Source organism: Phytophthora cinnamomi (assembly GCF_018691715.1).
Source record: "Phytophthora cinnamomi strain GKB4 chromosome Unknown Contig15, whole genome shotgun sequence".
Lineage (NCBI taxonomy): Eukaryota > Oomycota > Peronosporomycetes > Peronosporales > Peronosporaceae > Phytophthora > Phytophthora cinnamomi.
The window spans coordinates 1324388-1345996 of NW_027150948.1; the positions used below are offsets into that span (position 1 = coordinate 1324388).

At 51.7% G+C, this 21609-nt stretch overlaps 3 protein-coding genes across 3 annotated transcripts; 2 read left to right on the plus strand and 1 right to left on the minus strand.

Moving 5' to 3' along the window:
* Positions 1-15087: 15087 nt before the first annotated feature.
* IUM83_09651 (uncharacterized protein) lies at positions 15088-15926 on the minus strand (the record flags this gene model as incomplete). The annotated part of the gene is made up of 5 exons (XM_067934102.1): positions 15088-15239; positions 15316-15406; positions 15480-15575; positions 15797-15841; positions 15903-15926. 5 exons carry the CDS (start codon positions 15924-15926, stop codon positions 15088-15090), a joined length of 408 nt encoding a protein of 135 aa, XP_067797014.1.
* Positions 15927-18685: 2759 nt separating this feature from the next.
* On the plus strand, positions 18686-19156 carry IUM83_09652 (Secreted RxLR effector peptide protein; the record flags this gene model as incomplete). Its single annotated transcript, XM_067934103.1, has 1 exon — positions 18686-19156. One exon carries the CDS (start codon positions 18686-18688, stop codon positions 19154-19156), a length of 471 nt encoding a protein of 156 aa, XP_067797015.1.
* Positions 19157-19963: 807 nt separating this feature from the next.
* On the plus strand, positions 19964-21586 carry IUM83_09653 (Glycoside hydrolase; the record flags this gene model as incomplete). The annotated part of the gene is made up of 3 exons (XM_067934104.1): positions 19964-20344; positions 20439-21137; positions 21230-21586. 3 exons carry the CDS (start codon positions 19964-19966, stop codon positions 21584-21586), a joined length of 1437 nt encoding a protein of 478 aa, XP_067797016.1.
* Between the last annotated feature and the right edge of the window lie 23 nt (positions 21587-21609).

Below are 21609 nucleotides of genomic sequence, written 5' to 3' on the forward strand. Positions count from 1 at the left end.
GGCGGTATCAAGCACTTTCACTTTCGAAGACAGAACTGCAAGCAGTGACAAGTTTCATGGTGACGCACCCTCAAGGCATATTACCTGGTCTGGAATTCAGCGATGAGCCTGCCAACCGAACCACCTTTTGGAGTCGGACGCAAAAAAAATTGCTAAAAGAATATGATTTACTAAGTTTTAGGGGATAACGAAGCCCATCCATAACTCGTAATAGAACTCCAGCCAGTCTGTCAGAGTAGCTTAATTAAAAAGGAGTGAGTCGGTGATGAAGAAAGCGAGTTCGACGAAAAAAGTAGACAGTTACTTCGGACGAGTTGTTCCAGACAGGTTCAAGGAATCCATGCTGCATTGGCTTCTCAACTTCAAAGGGTGGTGATGAACCAGGATGCAGGGCGAGAATCGACAGAGGTTCCGTGCTTCAAAATAGATTCACACATAGGTAGGTGCTAGATCTGCAACCGATTCAAGTTGTCAAGATCGGGTCGATTCAACTGTACAAGTACCGTTGAGGTCATCGAACTGCACGCTAGTCCTTTGACTTGTGCTCGGCCACAAACTGACAACGGATGGGGTGGGGGGGGGTGGGGGGGGGGGGGGGGGGGGGGTCAACTCATGTCGATCGTAGTGTAAATTCACTTGAATAGACGTAGTAGCCAACTCGAAAGTGAATCAACTCAAATCCTGATGGGAGACACAGGTAACACAATCAGGCAATTTATGGTTTTGTGCAAGTTATTATTGTGAAAACCGGCGATTTTGTCACTCCGTATAACTCTGTAAATCAGGGCTGTGAGCAAAAACGATACGTGGTAATTTGTACTGAATAGGAAGTTAATGTGGGTACTAATCTGAGTAAGTCGACTTAAATAGGAGTTGTGAACTGGGCTCTAAAGCCATCTTGTCAGAACAGTGGTGTGGGAGAGAGACAGCGGAGACACGATGTATGCCGCAGAATTTCGACGGAGAGCTGTGGTTAAATCCACCCAGCCCTGCTGAGTGGCGCCTTGACTTGGCTTAGCGTAGAGATTAGTATCAGGGCGCAACGTTCTAATATCGAAAGCAACTAGCGCGGCTACGATGCGCTCTTCCGCTCTCGCGTAGAGGTCATCAAAGCTGCCCTCTGGGTCGAAGCGAAACTCCGCGTCCTCGACACGGACGCTGGTTCTGCTCGTCCTGTTGATTCCTCCTATTTTGACTGATATCTTGGCTAGTGTTTGCATAGCCGATTGCTCGGTGGATTTATTTGTGCGGACTTCCTCGGAATGCCGAGGTTGGAGCTGACATTTCAGCCTATTTAGAGACCAAATCGATTACGACTCTAAAATACCTTTGACGCGATGATGCATAAGACCGATTATAATTTGGGCTACCCAATTCTAAATAAGGGATGGATCGAAATAAATAAGGGTTCCCGTCTCTAAATAAGGCACTAAATCAGCCGATTTACTATCCGATCAGACATTCTGAGTGCTTCTCACAATATATCCGGCAGGAAAACAACAAACAGTAATCTCTTGCTCGCTGATGGCTCGTTATGATTAGTTGGTTCCTCGACAGCTAAGCTCGACTGAGTTGAAGCACCAGTAGTTTGACAGCAGCGGTGACTAGCCTTGACACCTCGTTCCCTGCAACGTAAATTTACAATTGTATTTTCGTACCACATCCGGACAATCCTCATCGAAACACAAGGTGGTCGGTCATCTTCCAGGTGCTCGCATCAGCATCGAAACTACGTTGGTGTCAGCGTTTAGTTTAAAGCGTGATGGATTGGCGTGTGCGGGGTGAGTACGAGCAGAATTCGCCCTAATTGACAGCTACACTCTTCCTAAATACATTGTCTCATTACCCCAAAATGGAAGCGCCCTCATCCTAACCTGTTCTCGAATTTGCGGGATGAATTCTCGTCCTTAAGTGCTTCCCACCTCTACACCGAATTGGGTTGTGGATGATTAAGATGGTTGTCGTGACTCGTTGCAAGGCTGACGTGCGATTCTAGATGTATACCTTAACCACGCGTGAGCGGGAACTCGACGTACTCTGCCTGCATCTCCATCGAAGGCATCCACCTCTGCTCGCTCCACATAGCGGCTCGGCGTAGTCGACAGTGTGTGCGTCGATACTCGATCAGCAGATCCCAAGCCAGGATTCGAAGGTCTCAACGCGGAACTTTAGACCCTCCATGGGCTATCAAGGCTGCTACACCCGAGTCACCACCTGCGCGTAGGAGATTTCCCGCAGCAAAACTCTCCACCAGTGTCAAGGTTAGTGTCAAGTTCACTGGATGCACTACTACTATTTCGACCGCAGAGTGAGGATGATATCCCTCGCGAACGAAACAAAGCTACGAAATTTAGTTGGCCTAAATTTGAAGAAGATGATGAAACAAAGCTACGCCCTGCGTCGATTTGTTATTTTTTTCTCGCAGCCTACGCGGTGTGGACACGGTCGCAGGACAGCTCTAGTTGCTCTAGTCTGCGAGTGAGGAAGGAACTTTACAAAAACACAAAAACACAAAGATCCATATTACCTTGGATCGGTGAAGACATCTGTGTGCTACGAAGTAATTGTTGTTATGATCTGAAGAGTATCGATTGATCGTATAACCGATGATAGATCGCAGGAAGGTTCTTGATGCTCTACAGAGAATTTGCAAATGTAAACGTGAAGAAAGTGATGAAGTGATACGAATGTTTGAGGTTGCAAATCGCGCCCACGGCAGGATCATCCGTCACCTCCATCCTCGGCTTAATGCCATTTTGACGAGCAAACCGTCTCGGCAGTTAGAGCGCTTGTTTGACTCCAGGTACCGCTCGATCAGCTCGCTTGGAGCAGCATCGCATGGGTCAACCTTCGTGCGATTGGCTAATAGATTTCAAGAATACAAGCTTATTGGTTAATAGGTCTCGCACTTAGTTGAGGTGGACGACACAAGTAACATCCAGGTAATTTATGGTTTTCTGCAAGTTCTTATATACAGCAGAACAAAACTATCAGTAAGCTTTTCACACCAATATTTGATTTTGAAGGATATTTGACTTGGCAAACTCGCACAGCCGCTGGCGCCGCCTCTTAGGCCGGTTCTCAACCGAAGCGTTTTTCTTGACGCGTGCGTTACATGCGTGCCCTACCCCGTATGCTCGGTTGAGAATGAAACTGACCAAATTTGATTGGCCCAGTGTTTGATCAATATTATCCAATCATTGTACTGTTATTCTGTGTGATCTACATGTGGTTCACGACTCAATAATATCTGAAGCGCTGACTAAGACTCCCCCGTCCGGCAATGGGGAGCGAAGCTGGTCCAACCCACCAAGCCCCTGTAGTATCTCTTGAAAGCTGACTCTTTAAGTAGCGTAGAAGTCCGCCTCGGTTGAGAACGGGCCTAAGGCCCGTTCTCAACGCATGCGTTTTCGGACACTTTGTGATTTGATTGGTTAACAGGACGTTACAAAAACGATACTGCACAACGCATGCGTAGGCAAGCGTTAACTACTTTTGGCCAATCAGTGCACTGCATTATTTGCATTCCCCCTCAAAGCACTCCCCCTCCTCTGACATGGCATCGGTCCGGCTTCGACGTGCTTCTCCCCCCACCGCAAGGTAACGGCGTCGCTGGAAAGCTGAAGATGAGCTGAACGGCCTTCTTGTTTGTTTGGTAGCCATCAAGCGACACCAAGCAGCACGAGAAAAAAATCCAACAGTTCGAGAGCGGAATTCGTGGCGAGTGCATGCTTCTACGCTACTTAAAGAGTCAGCTTTCAAGAGATACTACAGGGGCTTGGTGGGTTGGACCAGCTTCGCTCCCCATTGCCGGACGGGGGAGTCTTAGTCAGCGCTTCAGATATTATTGAGTCGTGAACCACATGTAGATCACACAGAATAACAGTACAATGATTGGATAATATTGATCAAACACTGGGCCAATCAAATTTGGTCAGTTTCATTCTCAACCGAGCATACGGGGTAGGGCACGCATGTAACGCACGGCGTCAAGAAAAACGCTTCGGTTGAGAACCGGCCTTAGCACTGAAATAAATTTCAGAGAATTCGTTTTTCCAGCTGTTTGCTTCAACTGTTCGAAACATGTTTGCTTCTGCTATTCAAAACAATTCTTCAGCTGTTCAAAACGGTCACATAAAATATGTAATGAGACCAGAAAGAAAAGTTCAGAAGTCAGAAAAGAAGGCCAAAGCTCAGGATATCGCAGTCCTAACGAACTGTGATCTATCCCCGGGCGCGCCCGCCCGGGCGAGCAGTGTAGTCATACCTTCCATCTATCATACCCGAACTTCTCTCCTGTTTAATCCTTTCGTGTGTCGCGCACATCAAACCGCACCAAGACACTATAATTAGTGAATACCGGTATTATAACGTTATGATTGAATATGGCAATCTATCCGACTATATAAACAGCCAATCAGGTCCAGTGTGAGAATAATTCTCCAATCATTTTATAGGCGTCACCCCAAATACTAATAGAAATAAATAGGGTTAGGTAAGTCCTGTAAGCCAACCATTCCAACGTATCAGCTTGGAAAATATGTGTATTGGCATTAAAATATGAAGTCAACTACGTATTACTCGTATATTTTGTTTTTATCCGACGCGCAGCATGGGGTTAGACGAACTCGATCCGAGCAACACTAAGCGTGTCAAGGCGATAGCTGTTGCAACATTTCAGAAGTGCCTGAAGTCTGAGAGTGTGAGTGATGCGTATGTGCGTACTTGTATCGAGCGTGATGCTACTGGAAAATGTTTTGTGTCTGTAATGGTTATAAGTATGGCATGTATTTTGCATTTACTGAGGGCAAAAATAGGCAAACGGCTGGCTTGAAACACTTCGATGCAATACTACCGGCAAGCTAAACTATGGCTACTCGAACAGTTCCCTCAGCACCGTGTTAAACGTGAGGCATGGTTGCTTAAAAGGGGAATACCCTTGACAACTTTTGCATGAAGAGAGATGGTGGTGGTTTGAAGAGCAGGGCCTCTCCCTGTTTCCCCACCCGGATTTCAGCACGCACTCACTGCTGGCCATGACCCTGGCGCTCCTCATGCAGGCTGCACCATCGCCTGATGTCATCGACAACTTGCCTCAACAGCCAAGCCAGATCGCCATCGAACTGTCTCCAGACGTACCGCTCTTGGGGATGCTGGACCATCCGACAACGACGCTTGGAGTTGCCGCACCGAAAACCGCCGGCCTGGGCACATCTCCGACCATCTACGTCCACGTTAGCCACGTCCTCGACCGCACCACCAAACCCGCCGACGTGGTTGCTGCGCTAACCTCGCACTCGTTTCGCCGGGGCGGGACACAGCACGCGAGTTTGACAGCTCGCTGAATCTTCGACGCGGCGCCTGGAACATGACAACAACAAACAAGGGGTTCAACTACATCGTCAATACCAGCAAACAAGACCACAAGATCAGCAAGATACTCAGCGGTCGGGACGCGGAGACAAATGAGTCGCTCCAGCAACTGAAGGCGTTCGATTCCCAAACACGCACGAAGATCGACGCGACTCAGTGGCTTCTGTTTGCGACTTGTCAAAACCCTGAAGCTGCAAGTCACAACGTCAATCAACCCGTCCTCGATGTACTTACCGCATGTTTGCTTCGACGATATCCTGTGCTGAAGGAACTCAATCCAGAAGCTCCGGCGATCAAGCGAGTCGAAGCATCGCCCTTCGCAGCAGCAGCTCCATCGCGGATCTCCTCGCCTGGTCGGCTCACTTGGCAACCCCGCCCGCGAACTGTGACAAGAAATACAGCACAACCAAACAACCACACAAGAAAGCTACCAACCCAATCGAGGAGACCGAAACACAGAAAATCATCCGACACCACGCCGCTGTCATTAACCACTTTATCGAGCACTCGAAACGTCAAGACGCACGCATGGATGCGCTTGAAATCAAGGTAAACCGCGATTCTGTCCAAGCTACAACCACGCGAAACAAGCCCGAAAGTACAGATGCAGACGTGAGCAAACCAAGCAAGAAACAACGCCGTTCATCAGTAACTTCCCTTCATGCACCGTGATTCGCGTGGTACGCGCAGGAGCCGCGGGTGGGGCAGGCGCCGAGCTCCAAGCATCAGAAGTCCGACGCGAAGCTGCTGGTGGCTTCATGAAGCTCTTTTTCGAGGACGGATTCGTGTTGGACTCGACCGCATCGGGCTTCCGCGACTGCGTTCTGGACTTGGGCAAGCGCGCGGAAGAAGCCGTCCTGCGTTTCCCCGCCGAGCGTGTTATCACATCGCGTCTGTCCTCAAGCACCCATGAGCGCTCCATCGCTCAGGAGACCTGATCGCGAAGATTGAGCGCCACCAGCGTCTGCTTCATACCGCCGCGACTTCACGCAATATGCACTAGAAGTAGTTAGTCAGTAAATACACATCCGACAAGGTGTAACCGGGTTACACGCACAAGTGGCTACAAGCCACTTGTGATTTTAACAGATAAAATATCTGTAAAAAGTTTTTTTTAGATACTTCCTCACCTTGGTGTAAGTCACACCAATGGCTACATTGAAGTGGGCCACCACAATGAGTGGGCCACACCTGCCCAAAGATCCTATTGGTAGAAAGCAGCATCTTTCTACCAATTAGAGACGTGCATATTGGCGAAGCTCTGACAGCCAGCCGCTGTCAACCCCTTTCATAGATGATAATCCGCTTGAGCAGATTTTAGAGGAAGAACAATTTACAAACAATACAGTTCTCATTTTACCTAATCTAAGTCACTTGGAGTCTTTGATTTATATTATACTTGTGTACTCAAGTATAATTAACTCAAGTAATTACTAAGTACTTACGCTTCCGCATACACGTAGCGCAACGTGTAAGCTAAAGTAGTGAGTCAAGTTAGACCCTTTACACCTGGTAGCACTTTGTAGTCCGTCCAACGACCGACTGCCTGACGTTCATACGAGGTGTACGAACGCGGAGCCGAGAACCCTATGGGGACGGAGGTGCCCATGGAGAGCTCCAATACGCCTGCAACGCATGTTGCACGCGCTTGCTGTCCCACCTGTCTGACGCAGAGTAGGAAGCCCTCCAACGACTGTCAACAGTCATTGGGGAGGCGGCGATAGCTACGATGATGCGTACGCTATCGCCGACGGAGCAACATGGTGTTGCTCTAGGATTCATCATGAAGGAGCAGCGTGATGCTGCTTCCTCAGTGACGGCGTTGTCAGGGACGACACCGCGTGCTCAACCATTAAAGTTGAGCGTATGCAATTACGTGGGAAGAGAGGGCGAGCCTCTCCTCCGATGGCTTGTCGAGCTCGACACATCCATAGCGGCTCGACGCATCGTCGACCCGCTGTCGAAGGTCGCGTTCGCCATGTCCTGCCTTGGCGGACGCGCAAGGAGTTGGGCGTATGGGCGCCGACTCTCCGATCCTACGTGCTTCAGCACGTACGAAGTATTCAAAGAGGAGCTCAGACAAGCGTTTGAGCACCCGTAAAACGAGTTCCGGTCGAGGGCGGAGTTCCTCGACCTACAGCAGGGTAAACATGACGTCCATGCTTACGCGTAGCGTGCACGATACTTATTCTCGAACATCGTGACTAATCCAATTGACGAGGCGACCAAGGTCGTCACGTTCATGAAGGGACTTAGAGATGGGCCCGCGAAGACCTATCTCTTCCGAGAGTACCCGAGTACTCTCGAAGCTGCAATCACCCTTGCCATGCAAGAAGAGTTTAGCCTGCGGCAGGCTAAACTCCATGCGAACGTGCCAAGGCCGCAATCGCGTCCGGTAGTGAAGACGGGAGGTCCGGAACCAATGAACGCAACGGCTGCTGGTTACCAGCAGCAAGGAGGCAATGTGCGATGCTTCCGCTGCGGAAGGATCGGTCACTTTGCACGGGAGTGCACAGCTCCCATGCCCCCTGGTGGTGGTCGTTGTGGCGATGCTAGGCATCACCGCGGACCAACAAAAAACGCGAACATCCAGTAGGCGCGGGGCGCCCTACTGGTAATGCAGTCACGCGTGCCGACATCGGGCACGCGACACTGAGGACTGCAGCCCCCAGTGAGACCAGCTCTCACTGCAAGAAACAAGATGACAGGCCGAACCTAGTCATCTTGAAGGTTTACTCGAAGAGAGCGAGTGACTCTCTTCGAGCTTTGGTAGATTCAGGCGCGTCGAACAACTTTGTTCGACTACGAAGCCTGTCGAGACTTGACTTCGAGGAAGTAAATGTACCTCGAATTCTTCTGGAGGTACGACTGGCAACAGGTGCCATCGTGAAGACCGAGAAGCGCGTCGTGAACGTGCGCTTCTCGTACAAACAACGAGTGTTTGTCGAACACTTTATCGTCCTGGACCTGGACGATAAGTTCGACGTAGTAATGGGCATGCCGTGGCTTGCACGGCATGATCCGGTGATAGACTGGAAGAAGCGCACGCTCGTTGCGCTTCGGACGCGACAGCGGAACAGAGAGCGATGGCCCTGTTACCGCAGCGCGCGCACCAGCAGGTGCGCGCGGCTCTCAGTCGAGACAGCGCTTTATGCTGCTGTCCCGGAGTGCCAAGAAGTGCGCGAGGGCGCGCACAAGTGAGACCCACGTCGGCAATGCTGCCGACATCGGAAGAAAAGATGTGTTGGTTCCGGGAACCAACACCCACGTTCAAGCGTGTAGGGACAGTCCCTGACCCGAAGCGGTCAGGTCGACAACGACGCGTCGGCTCCGGGAGCCGACGCACCCTCGGTCATGAGGGGCTCCGCCAATGAATGGCGTCGAGGTGACGAAGGCGTGTCAACTCCGGGAGTTGACGCTGCAAACAGTGCGGACGGTTGCAAACGTACCGCACTGACGCAATTACATGCTGTCGTGCAGCCGGGCTGCACGACGAAGCTCATACGATCAAGCCGGGCTTGATATCGCGCGCCCGCAGACAGGGTCTGCCGGCGAAGGACACATTACCGTGCAGCCGGGCTGCACGAAGGAAAATGCGGTCAAGCCGGGCTTGATACCGCGCGCCCGCGGACAGGGTCCGCCGGCGAACAACTGTCCACGGCCGGGCCTGGACCAGAAGAACAACTGTGCGGAGCCGGGCTCCGCACAACAAGAAGACGGCGCAAGCGGAAAATGCTGCGCAAGTCTCGGTCCTGGACCGAGACGCAACAAGAGTAGTCTGCTGGGCAGACTGCGGCGGTGACGCCGAATGTCAAGACGCTAAGCGTCTTGACGCGCACCGATACTGGATTCCAGTATCGTGACATGGAACTCGCTAGTCCTCCGACGACGGCGTCGGAGTTGACTTCGCTTCCAGCCATGAGCTGGAGGCGCTTCACGCGCGACTTGCACGATGGACGCATCGAGCAAGTCTGCGTTCTTTCGGACAGCGAAAGAACGGAGAGCGAGAGCGAAGAGCTGAGGCAGCTCTTCATGGGAAACACCACTGAGAGTGAAGACACTCTCAGTGCGAAGAAGAAGCGAGAGCGCTTCGAGGAACAAGGTTGGGACTCGCTGAAGTCGAGTCCCTATTACGAACTGTTGAGGGAGTACAAAGACGTACTCCCGGAAGAGATTCCTGCGGAGCTTCCGCAGGATAAGGGCATTCAGCACGAGATCAATCTCGTGCTGGGCACGAAGTACTGCGTCACGCGGCAGTGGCCACTGCCGCGAGAGCAAGTAAAAGCGATCGACGACTTCTTTGAAAGTCGTCGCAAAGCAGGACAAGTGCGGGAATCAAAGTCCCCGCACAGTGCTCCGACGTTCTGTGTCAAAAAGCCAAAGGCGGATGGCGCATCGTTCATGCATACAACAAGCTACGACAGCACCGGCGCAGACGCCAATACCACGAAAATATGTTATCATCGATTGGATGAACGGAAGCACCGTTTACAGTGCTCTTGACTTGCGAGATGGATTCTATCAGATCCCAATGCGTGAGAGCGACATCCCCCTCACGGTGGTGAGCACGCCAAGCGGCATGCTCTGGGAATGGCTAGTAATGCCACAGGGGCTTAAGAACGCCCCTGCGACTTTCAACAGGTGCGTGACGCACTTGTTGCGCTCGGTGCGCGACTTCGCACCGAGCTACTTCGATGATGTGTTCATCCACAGCCGGGCTGTGGACGGGAAGACCGACGTAGAGATGCACAGGGTGCATCTCCGGAAGCTATTTAAGCTTATGCGAAAGCATAAGCTCTACGCGAACCTGAAGAAGTGTATCTTCGGGGCGAGCGAGATACCCGTCCTCGGGTGTCTCGTAGGGAAGAATGGTGTTCGCCCCGGAAAAGGTGACCCGGAAAAGGTCAGAGTGATCAATGAATGGCCAACGCCTTCAAGTGTCAAGGAACTGAGGCAGTTCCTTGGCTTGGCCACGTACTTGTGCAAGTACGTGGAGGACTATGCGGGCAAGATCCGCCCGCTGTCACAGCTTCTTAAGAAGGAAGCTGTGTGGAATTGGACACCCGATTGCCAAAAGGCATTCGATGCAGTCAAGCGGGGCTTGACTGAGGCGCCGATCTTGGCAGTGGCTGACCAAGATCGCCCATTTCACGTAGTGTGTGACGCATCCGATTTCGCGATCGGATGCGCGTTAATGCAGCACGATCACGAGGGCCGTGATCGTGTCGTCTACTACCAATCGCGTCAGCTGAAGCCAGCTGAGCGCAACTATCCGGTGCATGACAAGGAACTCCTTGCCATGAAGTATGCACTCGCAAAGTTCCGAGTGTATTTGCTTGGGAGTAGACCATTTGTGGTCTACACCGACCATGCATCACTGCGCACTGCAGTGAAGTCACCACACAAATCACAAAGAATGGCGAGATGGCTCTCATTCTTTGCGGAGTATAACTTCCGAGTCGAATACAAACCCGGAAGATTGAATGTAGTGGCCGACGCGTTATCACGTCGGCCGGACTATGCAGAAGCTGTTGACGTCAATGCCATTGACGCCATGCGATCGAGCAAACCCACATCATCTCTGTTGGATGATGTGAAGGCCGCGTACGCGCACGACGCGGACGCGAAGCTCTTGCTGGCCCATCGCACAGCACCTTCTGACAAGGCTCGTCAGAAGCTGCCCAAGCACCTTCGAGCGCGTGCACACCGCTTTCGTGTGCACGACGGACTACTGCTTTACAATGCAGTCGACGACAACGCGGATCGCGTTGTCGTGCCAAATGACCATGACCTGCGACTCAGGATCATGTACGAGTATCATGATGCCCCGACTGCGGGACATCTCGGACGTGAAAAGACTTACGTCCTTCTCACGCGCGACTTCTACTGGCACCACCAGTATAAGTGGGTGCGCAAGTACATCCGTGCTTGCGAGGTATGCCAACGCGTAAAGCCTGCGCCATTCGCGCAGGCTCCGTTACAATCACTACTGACTCCGTCGGAGCGTTGGAAGTCCATGTCATTGGACTCCATCTTTGGTCTTCCCCCGGACAGCGGAGGGAATACCGGTGTTGTGGTCTTCGTCGACCGCTTCAGCAAGATGGTACATCTTGCTGTGGTGCCAGCAGAAGTGCCAGCAGAAGTGACCGCGAAGCAGACGACCCGTCTGTTCGTTGCCATGGTGTTCAAACACCATGGCATGCCGACCGACATCGTGTCGGACAGAGACCCGCGCTTCACAGCGCACCTGTGGCAAGAAGTGTTTACACTTCTTGGGAGCCAGCTTTCCATGTCGACTGCGGATCATCCGCAGACGGACGGTCAAACCGAGCGCGTGAATCGCGTGCTCGTCGATATGTTGAAGAGCTACGCTCACTCGTTCCAATACTGGAGCAAGTGCTTATCGATGGCAGAGTTTGCCATCAACAACTCAGTGCATGCCTCGACCGGGCATACACCGTTCTACGTGAATGCCATGCGGCATCCACGTCTACCGAGTTTACTCGGAGTGATGGCTCCCACTTTAAGTGGGGGAGGATCTACGACTGCAATACAGCAGCCGCAGAAAACCGCTGACACTTGCACAGTGTCAGCTGCAACAATCGACAAACCACATGAGTCTGTGCAGGGCGCAGACTCCCCCAACAACAAGGCCAACGACCACGGGTCTGCGCAGGGCGCAGACACCGCAAAGAACCACGCAGAGGCCGGGCCTCTAGCGGAGAGCGAGCTGAATGACTTCAGCTCGGATGCAATCAGTTTCATCACCAAAAAACAAGCCGTAATTCGGTTTGTCCAAGACACAATAGCAGCTTCTGTTGATCAACAGAAGCTGAACGCAGACAATGCGGGCAGAGGCAACACAAATGAATTTAAAGTTGGTTCATTAGTTTTGTTAGCTACACAAAACCTGCATAGACATGCAGTTTCGGATTTCGGAGCAAGCAAGCTTGCTCCGCGCTTCATCGGGCCGTTCACTGTGTTGGCACGGCACGGCAACGCATACACGCTAGACATACCGTCTAGCATGCGCCTCCATCCGACCTTTTACGTCGGACGGCTGAAGCCATACCTGCAGCACGAGCCATCTAGCTCGGCTGACCCGAAGCCTCGGCAGGAGCCGAGGCAGAAGCGGAGGACTTGGCCTCGGCGACGAGCAGCCTCTCCTCCAGCGCGTCCGCGCGCTGGAGTAACCCCTTCATCTGGGTCCCCAGCTCGACCTGGATATTCGAGGCGGTCTGCGAGACCGCCGCGACTTGGGCCTTCTGGTTCGCCAGCTCCTGTTTCAGGGCGGCGAACTCAGCGCCCTGCAGACGCTCCACGGCGGTCACCCGGTCGTGGAGAGGCGCATACTGATCAGCCCGGGGCTGATCATACCCGGAGCGTGTTCCCACCCCCGCCACCGCCGATCCGTGACGCCCGCGGCTCAACCCGCTGGATTGTTGAGCGGATTGTTGACCATAGTATCCCGAACTCGAACCCTCAAGGGGCTCGTTTTCGTATTCGTTGGAGAGGATTTCCTCCCCATCGAGATACATGGGAGCCGCGGAACGTCTTGCTGGAGGACGTTCCGGAAATGGTGAGGGCGTACGAGGAGCAGTACGCGCTGGTGCAGCAGAAGTAATACGAGCGCTGCGATCATCGCCAGCGCCCGAACCCTCACGTGCTAAGAACTTAGCACGGAGCTCTTTGAGACTCTCGGGCACACGGAACGACGTGTACCCGTTCAAGTCGCGGTCGCTCAAGGGGACCGCGCCCGGGAAGCACTTCGTGCACTGAAAGCCCTCGGGCACAGCGCACGGCACATTTGCCTCCTCAGCAGCAACATGAAGTTGCTCCAGCTTTCCACGCTTCGAGTATGTCTCGAAGCGATCACGCGCTTGCTTAATCCGATCACGGTAAGCACTCGGCCTCTTGTTGAAGTTTTCAACAAAGGCGTTCCAACTTTGACAAAGTGCCTGCCACTCGGGCACTTTCCTGCGAGAAGACGTCTTCTTGCTTTGAAACCATCGGAGCTCATGAAAGAGTCCGATGTAGTAATCGCGCCTTTGATGCGTTTCCGCATCAAAGTGCAGCTCGGCAGCCACAGCGTCATCTTTGATGGCGCTGCATACGTACAGCGGTACCTCATTCGGAGGTACCGAGTTCCCATACCGGTCCGTAATCTCGGACGCGTACGGCATCCACGGGTCGCGCGCTGCGCCCGCAGCGCGCGGAGAGCTTTAAGCTTTGGAATCACGAGCTGCAGGAGCAGTGCGCGGGGAACTGAGAGCCCCAGCAGAAGCGATTGGGGTATCGCTCTCAGTTCCATTCGTTCCCCTCACGCGGGCGGATGTTCCCAGCGTGGGATCGAGCGAGTCGCTCGACACTGAGACTTTGCGCTTAGAGGACGAGTCCTTCTCGTTCTCCATGACTTCGTCGTCGTCGACGAAGTCGATGACGTCACCATATTTCGCCGTCTGGCGCTCGTAGTACTGGTCGATGGAGATATTACTCTCCACCGCCTTTGAGTCCTTTTCCTTGGGCGCGCTCATCGTTGTATGAGCGCGGCGGAGAATTGACGAATGGTCAATTCAGAGATTGACGTGCGGGGACCCCGCGCGTCTAACCTTAAGGGGGGATGGTGTAACGGGGTTACACGCAGAATTGACTACAAGCCACTTGCGACTTCAGCAGATAAATATATGTTAAAAGGTTTAGATAATTCCTCACCTTGGTGTAAGTCACACCAACGGCTACGTTTAAGTGGGCCACCACAATGAGTGGTCCACACATACCCAAAGATCTTATTGGTAGAAAGCAGCATATTTCGACCAATTAGAGACGTGCTTATTGGCGGCTCCCGCTGTCAACCCCTTTCATAGATGATAAACCGTTTTAGCAGATTTAGGAGGAAGATCAATTTACAAGCAATACAGTTCTCATTTTACCCTAATCTAACTAGTTCGGTGTCTTTATTTAGTTTAAATTATACTTGATGACTCAAGTATATTTTATTCTAGTTAAAACTAAACTACCGCTTCCTCATATACGTAGCGCAACGTGTAAGCTTAAGAAGTGAGCCAAAGTAGGCCCACTACACGATGTGCGTGCACAGCAAGGTGCTTGCTTAGCTCCAACATGCAAACAAGCGATCAACACAAACGTTTTCATACCGAAAGAGAATTAGATTTATCAAATTAACCGCTTCCGCTATCAATTCAAACATCACAGAGCGTCACTAGCTCTCTTCAACGCATTCATAAATATACTAAAGCTGGGAATCGAATCCACAACCATCTTTTCGGGAGCTCTTCCTTTGAGCTACTTTAGTAGGGGTTAACACACCTCAACACAGAGATACTCGTCTGCGTGCCAGAAGGGGGGATTAACTTCGCACAGTTCTTCGTGTGAGCGACAGCCCCTCTTAGCCGTGCCGCGCATCGACACGGCCCCTCAATTCACCCTCCCGGGTGGTCATTTCGGCACATTAATCTATATACCTTGGCGGTCTGTTCGGAAATGACAGCGTGCGCGCTGCAGAACCACATCGCATCCTGAAAATCAGTCATTTGTTTTTATTAATTACCTTTTTACGTGTTTCTACATAGATTATGCATTGTTTGTGTAGGCATAATAATTTTAGTACATGTGTTTGTGTGTCACACCAAATGGTCGGAAAGGTCGGCGGTCGGATGAGTTTTGGTTGTTAGTGTTGGAAGAGCACATCCGCTCTCAGTCAGTTGGAACAACACCACACGTGTGTGAAAACGCAGCGCCATTAGCTGGAGGGTTGAGCGTGCAGGTGCCGGCGCCACCTTTCAAATCTATGCGCCTGAAGAAGAAAGGCTCGCAATCATTATCCGCACTCTGGTATGAGTGGTTCACTGCCGAACCCCGTGTATACGCCTCACGCTCTGTATGAGTTTAGATACGCCGTAGGGTACATGATGTTGTACTTACCGATGGGGTTCGCACTCGACGAAGCCTCGTCTGCGTTCAAAAGCGAGGTGCTCAACGTTGGACAGCAGGCACAAGAGAACGCGCTCACCTTCTTGAAAGCAAACGATTCATCAGCGCTCGCAGCCGGTACAGCATTGAAGGTGCTGTATAAACTTCACAAGGACGGAAAGCTCGATGCTCAAATCATCCAGTACCATGAGCGCGTCACCAACGGGGCCGTAGTTGATCAAACGCCTGCTGCTACGCTTACCTTCATTCGCCTGCACAAAAATCAATAGTTCACAAACAATAATGTTAAACAATACAAGCATAGTTAAATGAAGACGATGGCCGGATTCGAACCGCTCGCACTAAATGCTGCCCCTCTACCCAGAGGCACCGTCACGGGGTAAGCGCAAAATGAACTGCTGCTCCGCCAACGATAGCAGCAGCAGTAGTAGTGCACACATCAAAAAGACAGAGAGTGGGCACACAGACTTACACTCACGACAGGTTCAGGCGGAGCTACACCGTATACGGGCTTGGGCTACCATCAGCTCCTTCGCCGGAGGCGGAGGCTTAGCGCGGCGCGGGGCGACCAGCACCACCTTGGATGACAGCGCAACCAGCATCTCCTCGGGCGGTGGCGCAGGCTCAGCGAAGCGGGTGGCGGCGCAAGCAGCAGCTCCTGGGGCGACGGCACAGGGTCAGCACGGCGCGATCAGCAGCTTCGCTGGCGGTAGCCAGCAGTTCTTCGGGCGCAACGTCCGTGCGGCACCGTGTGGCGGGGCGTGGTGGCTAATGGGCTGCTGCTGTCGGCGCTAGAGTGCGCCCGTCGCACCTTGTCTGGCTGGTTGGAATTTTGACGGTATAGCATACAGCAGCGATATAGCCAATCAGAGGCCGCGCGGGAAGGACCTCGTGTGACGGATTCATGTAACTATGCATGATTCGTCAATTTCTTCATACGTAAATTATCAATTGGTACATTTGGCGTACACGTCAATTGATAACTTGACCAATGACAGTTGAGAATAAGCTTTTGTCAATAGTTTAGCGGACGTAGCTACAACAGGGTAGTGCAGCAACATGCTAGCGACAGTTAAAACTCAATGTCACTCTTCAATTTTCCATCGTGAGCGCTAGTACCATTACACCTCGTGCACCCTAAGTTATAGCATACATGTACAGGCCTCGAACCGTATGTTTCGGAGCTCATTTTACCATCCGATGGCTCACAAGCAGCGTCCGACGTCCAAAAGGACGGCCTTGTCTGCCAGGCGCCGAAGGTCGTAAGGTGAAGGTGCACACTGTTTCATCCTTCCCCGCGTCACACAAGACAAGGGTCTTTGACCATTTTGTTGCCTACAATGACATTGAGAAGACTAGCAACCACTTCTATCCTGAGCTGCCAGCGGATAAATTGGATGAAGTGCTCGTGCAGGATGTCTCCACAAGCCTGTAAGTGCTTTAGCCTGGGCGATGATTTTGACGTTATGTTCCGTGATGTAGCAGAGCTTAACATTCAATACGGTACATGTACAGTAGACTCCAGTTGATCCCTCACTGCATTCAATTGTACGGTTCTGATAGACAGGACAGCAAATATCTGGTCTACGTTAGTACACTACATATACCGCTGAGAAACTTTGGCATCTTCGACTTTTTAGTTCATAGAGGTATAGATAAGCCAATAGTAATGTGATATTACAGTGTAAAATAGCTGGTGCATTTTAGAGCAATGGTATCGGCGCTTACCTCCCCCCACATCTCATCAATCCAGTCCATCGCTTGTTGTTGCGCAACGTGGTAATCGCTCTTACCAGGAGGTGCTCGCTCGGACCGGTCATCGAGTGAATGCGTGCATGTTAATGTGCACCCCCTAACATGATTTAATCACATATTTGGGGGTATTTGCTAATCGTGTGCCAAAGTTTATCAGTGGTATCTGTAGCATTGGCTACGCGAACACGTAACGCATCATCATCATCATCATAATCATCACCATCATCATCATCATCATCTTTATCATCAACATTTTGTCGCCCAGAAAGTGCACAAAAAATACCAAAAGCGTTCAGCACCAATAAAATCCGAATGGCACACGACCTCCAGCAATGAGTAACAGAAAGGGTGGTGGTATACGAAAGGAGGCTAAGTCTACATGTGGGCAACGCTCGCTGAGCTCGCGAGAAAAAATAGACCTGCTTCGTGTTTTGACCTCACGCTTTCGGCTTTGGTGGGGGGAGGGGGGAGGGAGGGGGGGGGGGGGCTCTGCCCCTGCCACGCCGTGACGTTGCACCGGTTGTTTGGTCGGGCGTTGCGCATCTCTTCTATGTATTGGAGCTGATGAACTTTTGTAGTGCTGAGAGCGTAATCTGTCGGTGTTTGTGTCATTATGTCGTGATATGGTAGCTCGCTGAGGCATGTGTGACCACTCCATACATGTATTTTGAGCGGGTTTCAAAGCTTCCAGGATAGATTTGAAGGTACAAAACCCGGACTCATCGTTTAGAAAAAAAAATCTGTACATGTATTATTTTTTCATATTATAACGATCAATAGCTTAAACGAAGCAAAAGACACAGCTCTTTCTTTTCATGCGGTTAAATCGCGATTCGTACTTAGGTTCGTAAACAGTTTTGTGTTTGACGCGGTCTCAAATAGCACTGCACGGAACATATCATTCATGGTTCCAGATTTGGACACAAAGATATGACCGACACAAATGACTGCTACCTTGCAGATATTATGAGCCAATCAGAGTTCAAATTTCAAAAAGGATTGATTACTTTGTGGTACCATTCTGTGATTCTATTTTGTCTAATTTGATTGACTGGTCCAGTTTTTGAGTATTTTTTGTGAAGTATAGTGAACATAACACGAAAGGTGTCACGTCTCTCTGTACAAATCTGTTCTTTGAAACACCCATAATGTCGTCGCTTTAGGTCGGCAAAGAATGAAATTTGTATTCTCGAGATTCTGAGTTTTTCCTGCATCCTGCTCACCATGAATCTGTTTCAGATCACAAGGTTCATCTTCCTGCGAACCGTATTTGGCTATGTACTGTGCTTCCTGCAATTGTCCCAGCAATTCATTCGCTCATAACAAGGTGTTGCTGACCTTGTCTCAAAGCGTTCTACACTATTTCCGGTACAGTAATAGAACGTTCTGCGGTTCTACTCTATCTCTCCGGTCTAAATAGTAGCAGAACCAAAATTGCACATCGCATAGCTGTTCCTGGTGTAACGGCTCTCTTGACTCGGTTGTCCGCAAGCAGCGCACACCTTCATTTACGGATTTCCTTCGCACGACAAGCACAACAGGGACAGCGACGACAACTACAATGCGGCTTTCCGTTTTTCTCGCTCTCGTGATTGCCACCTTCGTCATGGTCACCAGCGCCGAGCGCGCTGCTGTTCCTGAACCAGAGCGCAACCTTCGCGCTCAAGGTGGTCTGTACACGGCCGATGACATCGCCGCAAAATTCCTTCAGACGACGCGGGAGAAGGGGATGCTGGCCAGGGCTGAGAAGTTTAAGGAGGCTGGAAACTTGAAAAGGGCTGAGGTTTTAGAGAATACTGCTGGGGCCATTTCCAGGCTCAACAAGGGGGAAAAGGCGCAGCTTGCGGGGATGATCAAGGGGAACAAGGCGCAGGTTGCGAAGATGGTCCAAATGGCCGAGAAGGAACCGGAGAAGCTTGCGAAGGTGGTTGCGGAGGTTGCCCAGAAGGACCCCAAGAAGTGGTCCAAAATGAAAAAGACTATTGTGAGTCTGCTTGGAGTAACGCTCGGTGGAACCATCATCTGGGCAGCTTACCAGTATGGCAAGGCCAGCGGTGCAACTACTTTGGCGGCATAAGCAACGGAAAACTTGTGAGTGCTTTTTGCACAGTGATGACATGGCTATACTACTATAGTGTTGAGTAGCTGTCATACTATCTCTGCTAAGATAAAGCTTGCGTAACAAGAAATCTCGAGAGCTTCGCGTCGTTCTTTTGTCAGGTGTTGATGGTGTTTGTGGCTTTGGAAGCAGGGCCCGCGCAATGTTTTCCAGGGCTCCGCACTCCAATGGTCAGCACTTAGCTTCCCGTTCACGCCGCCTCTGCAATATTTCTTGAAACGAAGATACGATTTCATGTAAGATAAGCAACCACTTTAGTACATGTAGTACCAAATTTTGCCCAATCAAATTCCGTTCCCTGCCTCCTGCCAGAATTCACCTACTTATTTCCTGTTGATTCCTTCGTTGTCAGCGAACGCTGCGAAAGTATCAGACACGCGGACCTTCGAAGACCTCGGGACATGTAGAATTAATAGTCATCAAAGTTTGCCACCTGATGAAGCGACAACGACCGATTTATCAGTGAATCAGGGTCGATTTTACAGTGTTGAAGGAGGTACCTCGCTTTGCTTGCCCATGCAGCACGTGCTTGTTTGATGACTCGCACATGGTGACTTCAGCAACGTTATCCCAATCAGACTTCAACGGTGGCAACATCAACAGTGGTCCTATGCAGGCAAGACCGGGACAATCTTAGTTGATTTATGTCCCGTTACTCAAAGTGCTGTGCGTCACTCGATGCTGCTTCATTTTCACCCGAGCAAGTCTAAGTTTCGATTTTGTCGACCTACGCACACTCCCTGTACTCGACAGCATCCAAGCGGTATGCATAACGTCGGTGTCGCACTAGCGCTGGCGCCAGCGCTGGCCGCGGTGTGCCTCGCCGATAATCTCGACAAGTACGGCGTGTTCACCCCCAAGAAGATCGCGCTGGGCTCCACTCCGTCCATGGACGGACAAACCTACTCTGGTGGCTTCACGCTGACATCGGACGAACCGCTGGCCACGCTCGACTTCGACTATGAAGCGGCGGGCCTACCGTACTTCGTGGTCTCCTCCATCTCCAATGGAACCGTGGACGTCGAAGTCAAGTACTCGGAGCAGTTTCCAGCGCTCTCACTCAACCACTCGGATGGCCCCTCGCAGTTCACCACGTCCATCGCCAACTCGCGTCGCGTTGGGACCCACCGCTTTATGGAAAGCAATGTCGGGCAACGATCACCTCCGTGCTAAGTCAGCCCGGTGAACGTTGGCAATCGTCTGCGTCTGCTCACTGACGGCTCTGTCACCTTCGAGGCAGTCAGTCGGTTTGCAGGCGTCAATCGAGGTAATCGACGACTTCACTACTCTGCCTGGCAAATTCTCGAGCTCGAATGCCAAGTACGACGAGATCTGGAAGTTGGGTGCTCGTGCCGTCACCGCTGCTTGCCTGGATGCCAATAGCCAGCTGCCGTCCTGGAGCTCGTCCGAGGAGAACTGTACATTTGTACCTGACACGCGTCCCGGTATCTCCTACAAGACGTGGGACCTGACCAACTACGTGCTCAACTTCGAGTCACAGATTATCCGCGGTGGGGCAGGCTACACCATCGCGTACGATCTGACAGGCAACCGTGATGGAATTCAGATCCACCTTGCCTCCGAGTACCCCAGCGCTACGACGTACGCTAACATGAACACCACACTCTTCCCCGCCAACACTGCAACCCTAGCATGGGGTTACGATTTTGCCAACGCCACGAGCATGACGAGCTATATCCTTGGCCAGTACGACGTGTCGTTCATCGTGAAGGAGAACGTATGGTACCCCGTTGAGATCCGCGTGAATTCGACGGCCGGTAACATCCTTTTCTCGGTCGATGGGGAGCAAGTGTTCGACATTGTGCTGACTGAAATGGGCTTCACGGATGACCAACTCTCGTTTTACGGTTGGGCGTCTCGCGGTGAGGGTGCGATTGGCTTTGGTGGTTGGCAGGACCAGGCTTCCTACGTGCGAAACGTGATTGTCACCAGTCTGACCGATTCGTCCGATGTGCTCTACTTGAACCCGATGACGGATGAAAGCGTGGTCTGCCCGAGTTTGGTGGCCAGAGTAACCCCTACGGCGCGTGCCTGGATGGCGCCACGCGCGATCGATACATTTGGCTGGGCAATTTCTACCACACGACGCGCATCATGGGCGTGGCCAACTCGAAGCCCGAGCAGGTCACTGGCACGTGGGAGTTTTTGTTCGAGTACCAAGCCGACTACGGTCAGCTTCCGGGCTTCGTCCCCATTTCGTATCAATCGCCGATGCCCACTCCAGAGATCTTCCTTTACAACGCTGGCACGAGCGGTGCCAACTACTACTTCCCGGACCATGTGATTCTCGGACTCATTGGGTTGGAATCGTACATGGACTACTACGACGGCGTTGCCTTCGTCGAAGAGAGTTTACGCGTGCCATGACGTGGCTTGTGGGCTGCGAAGGG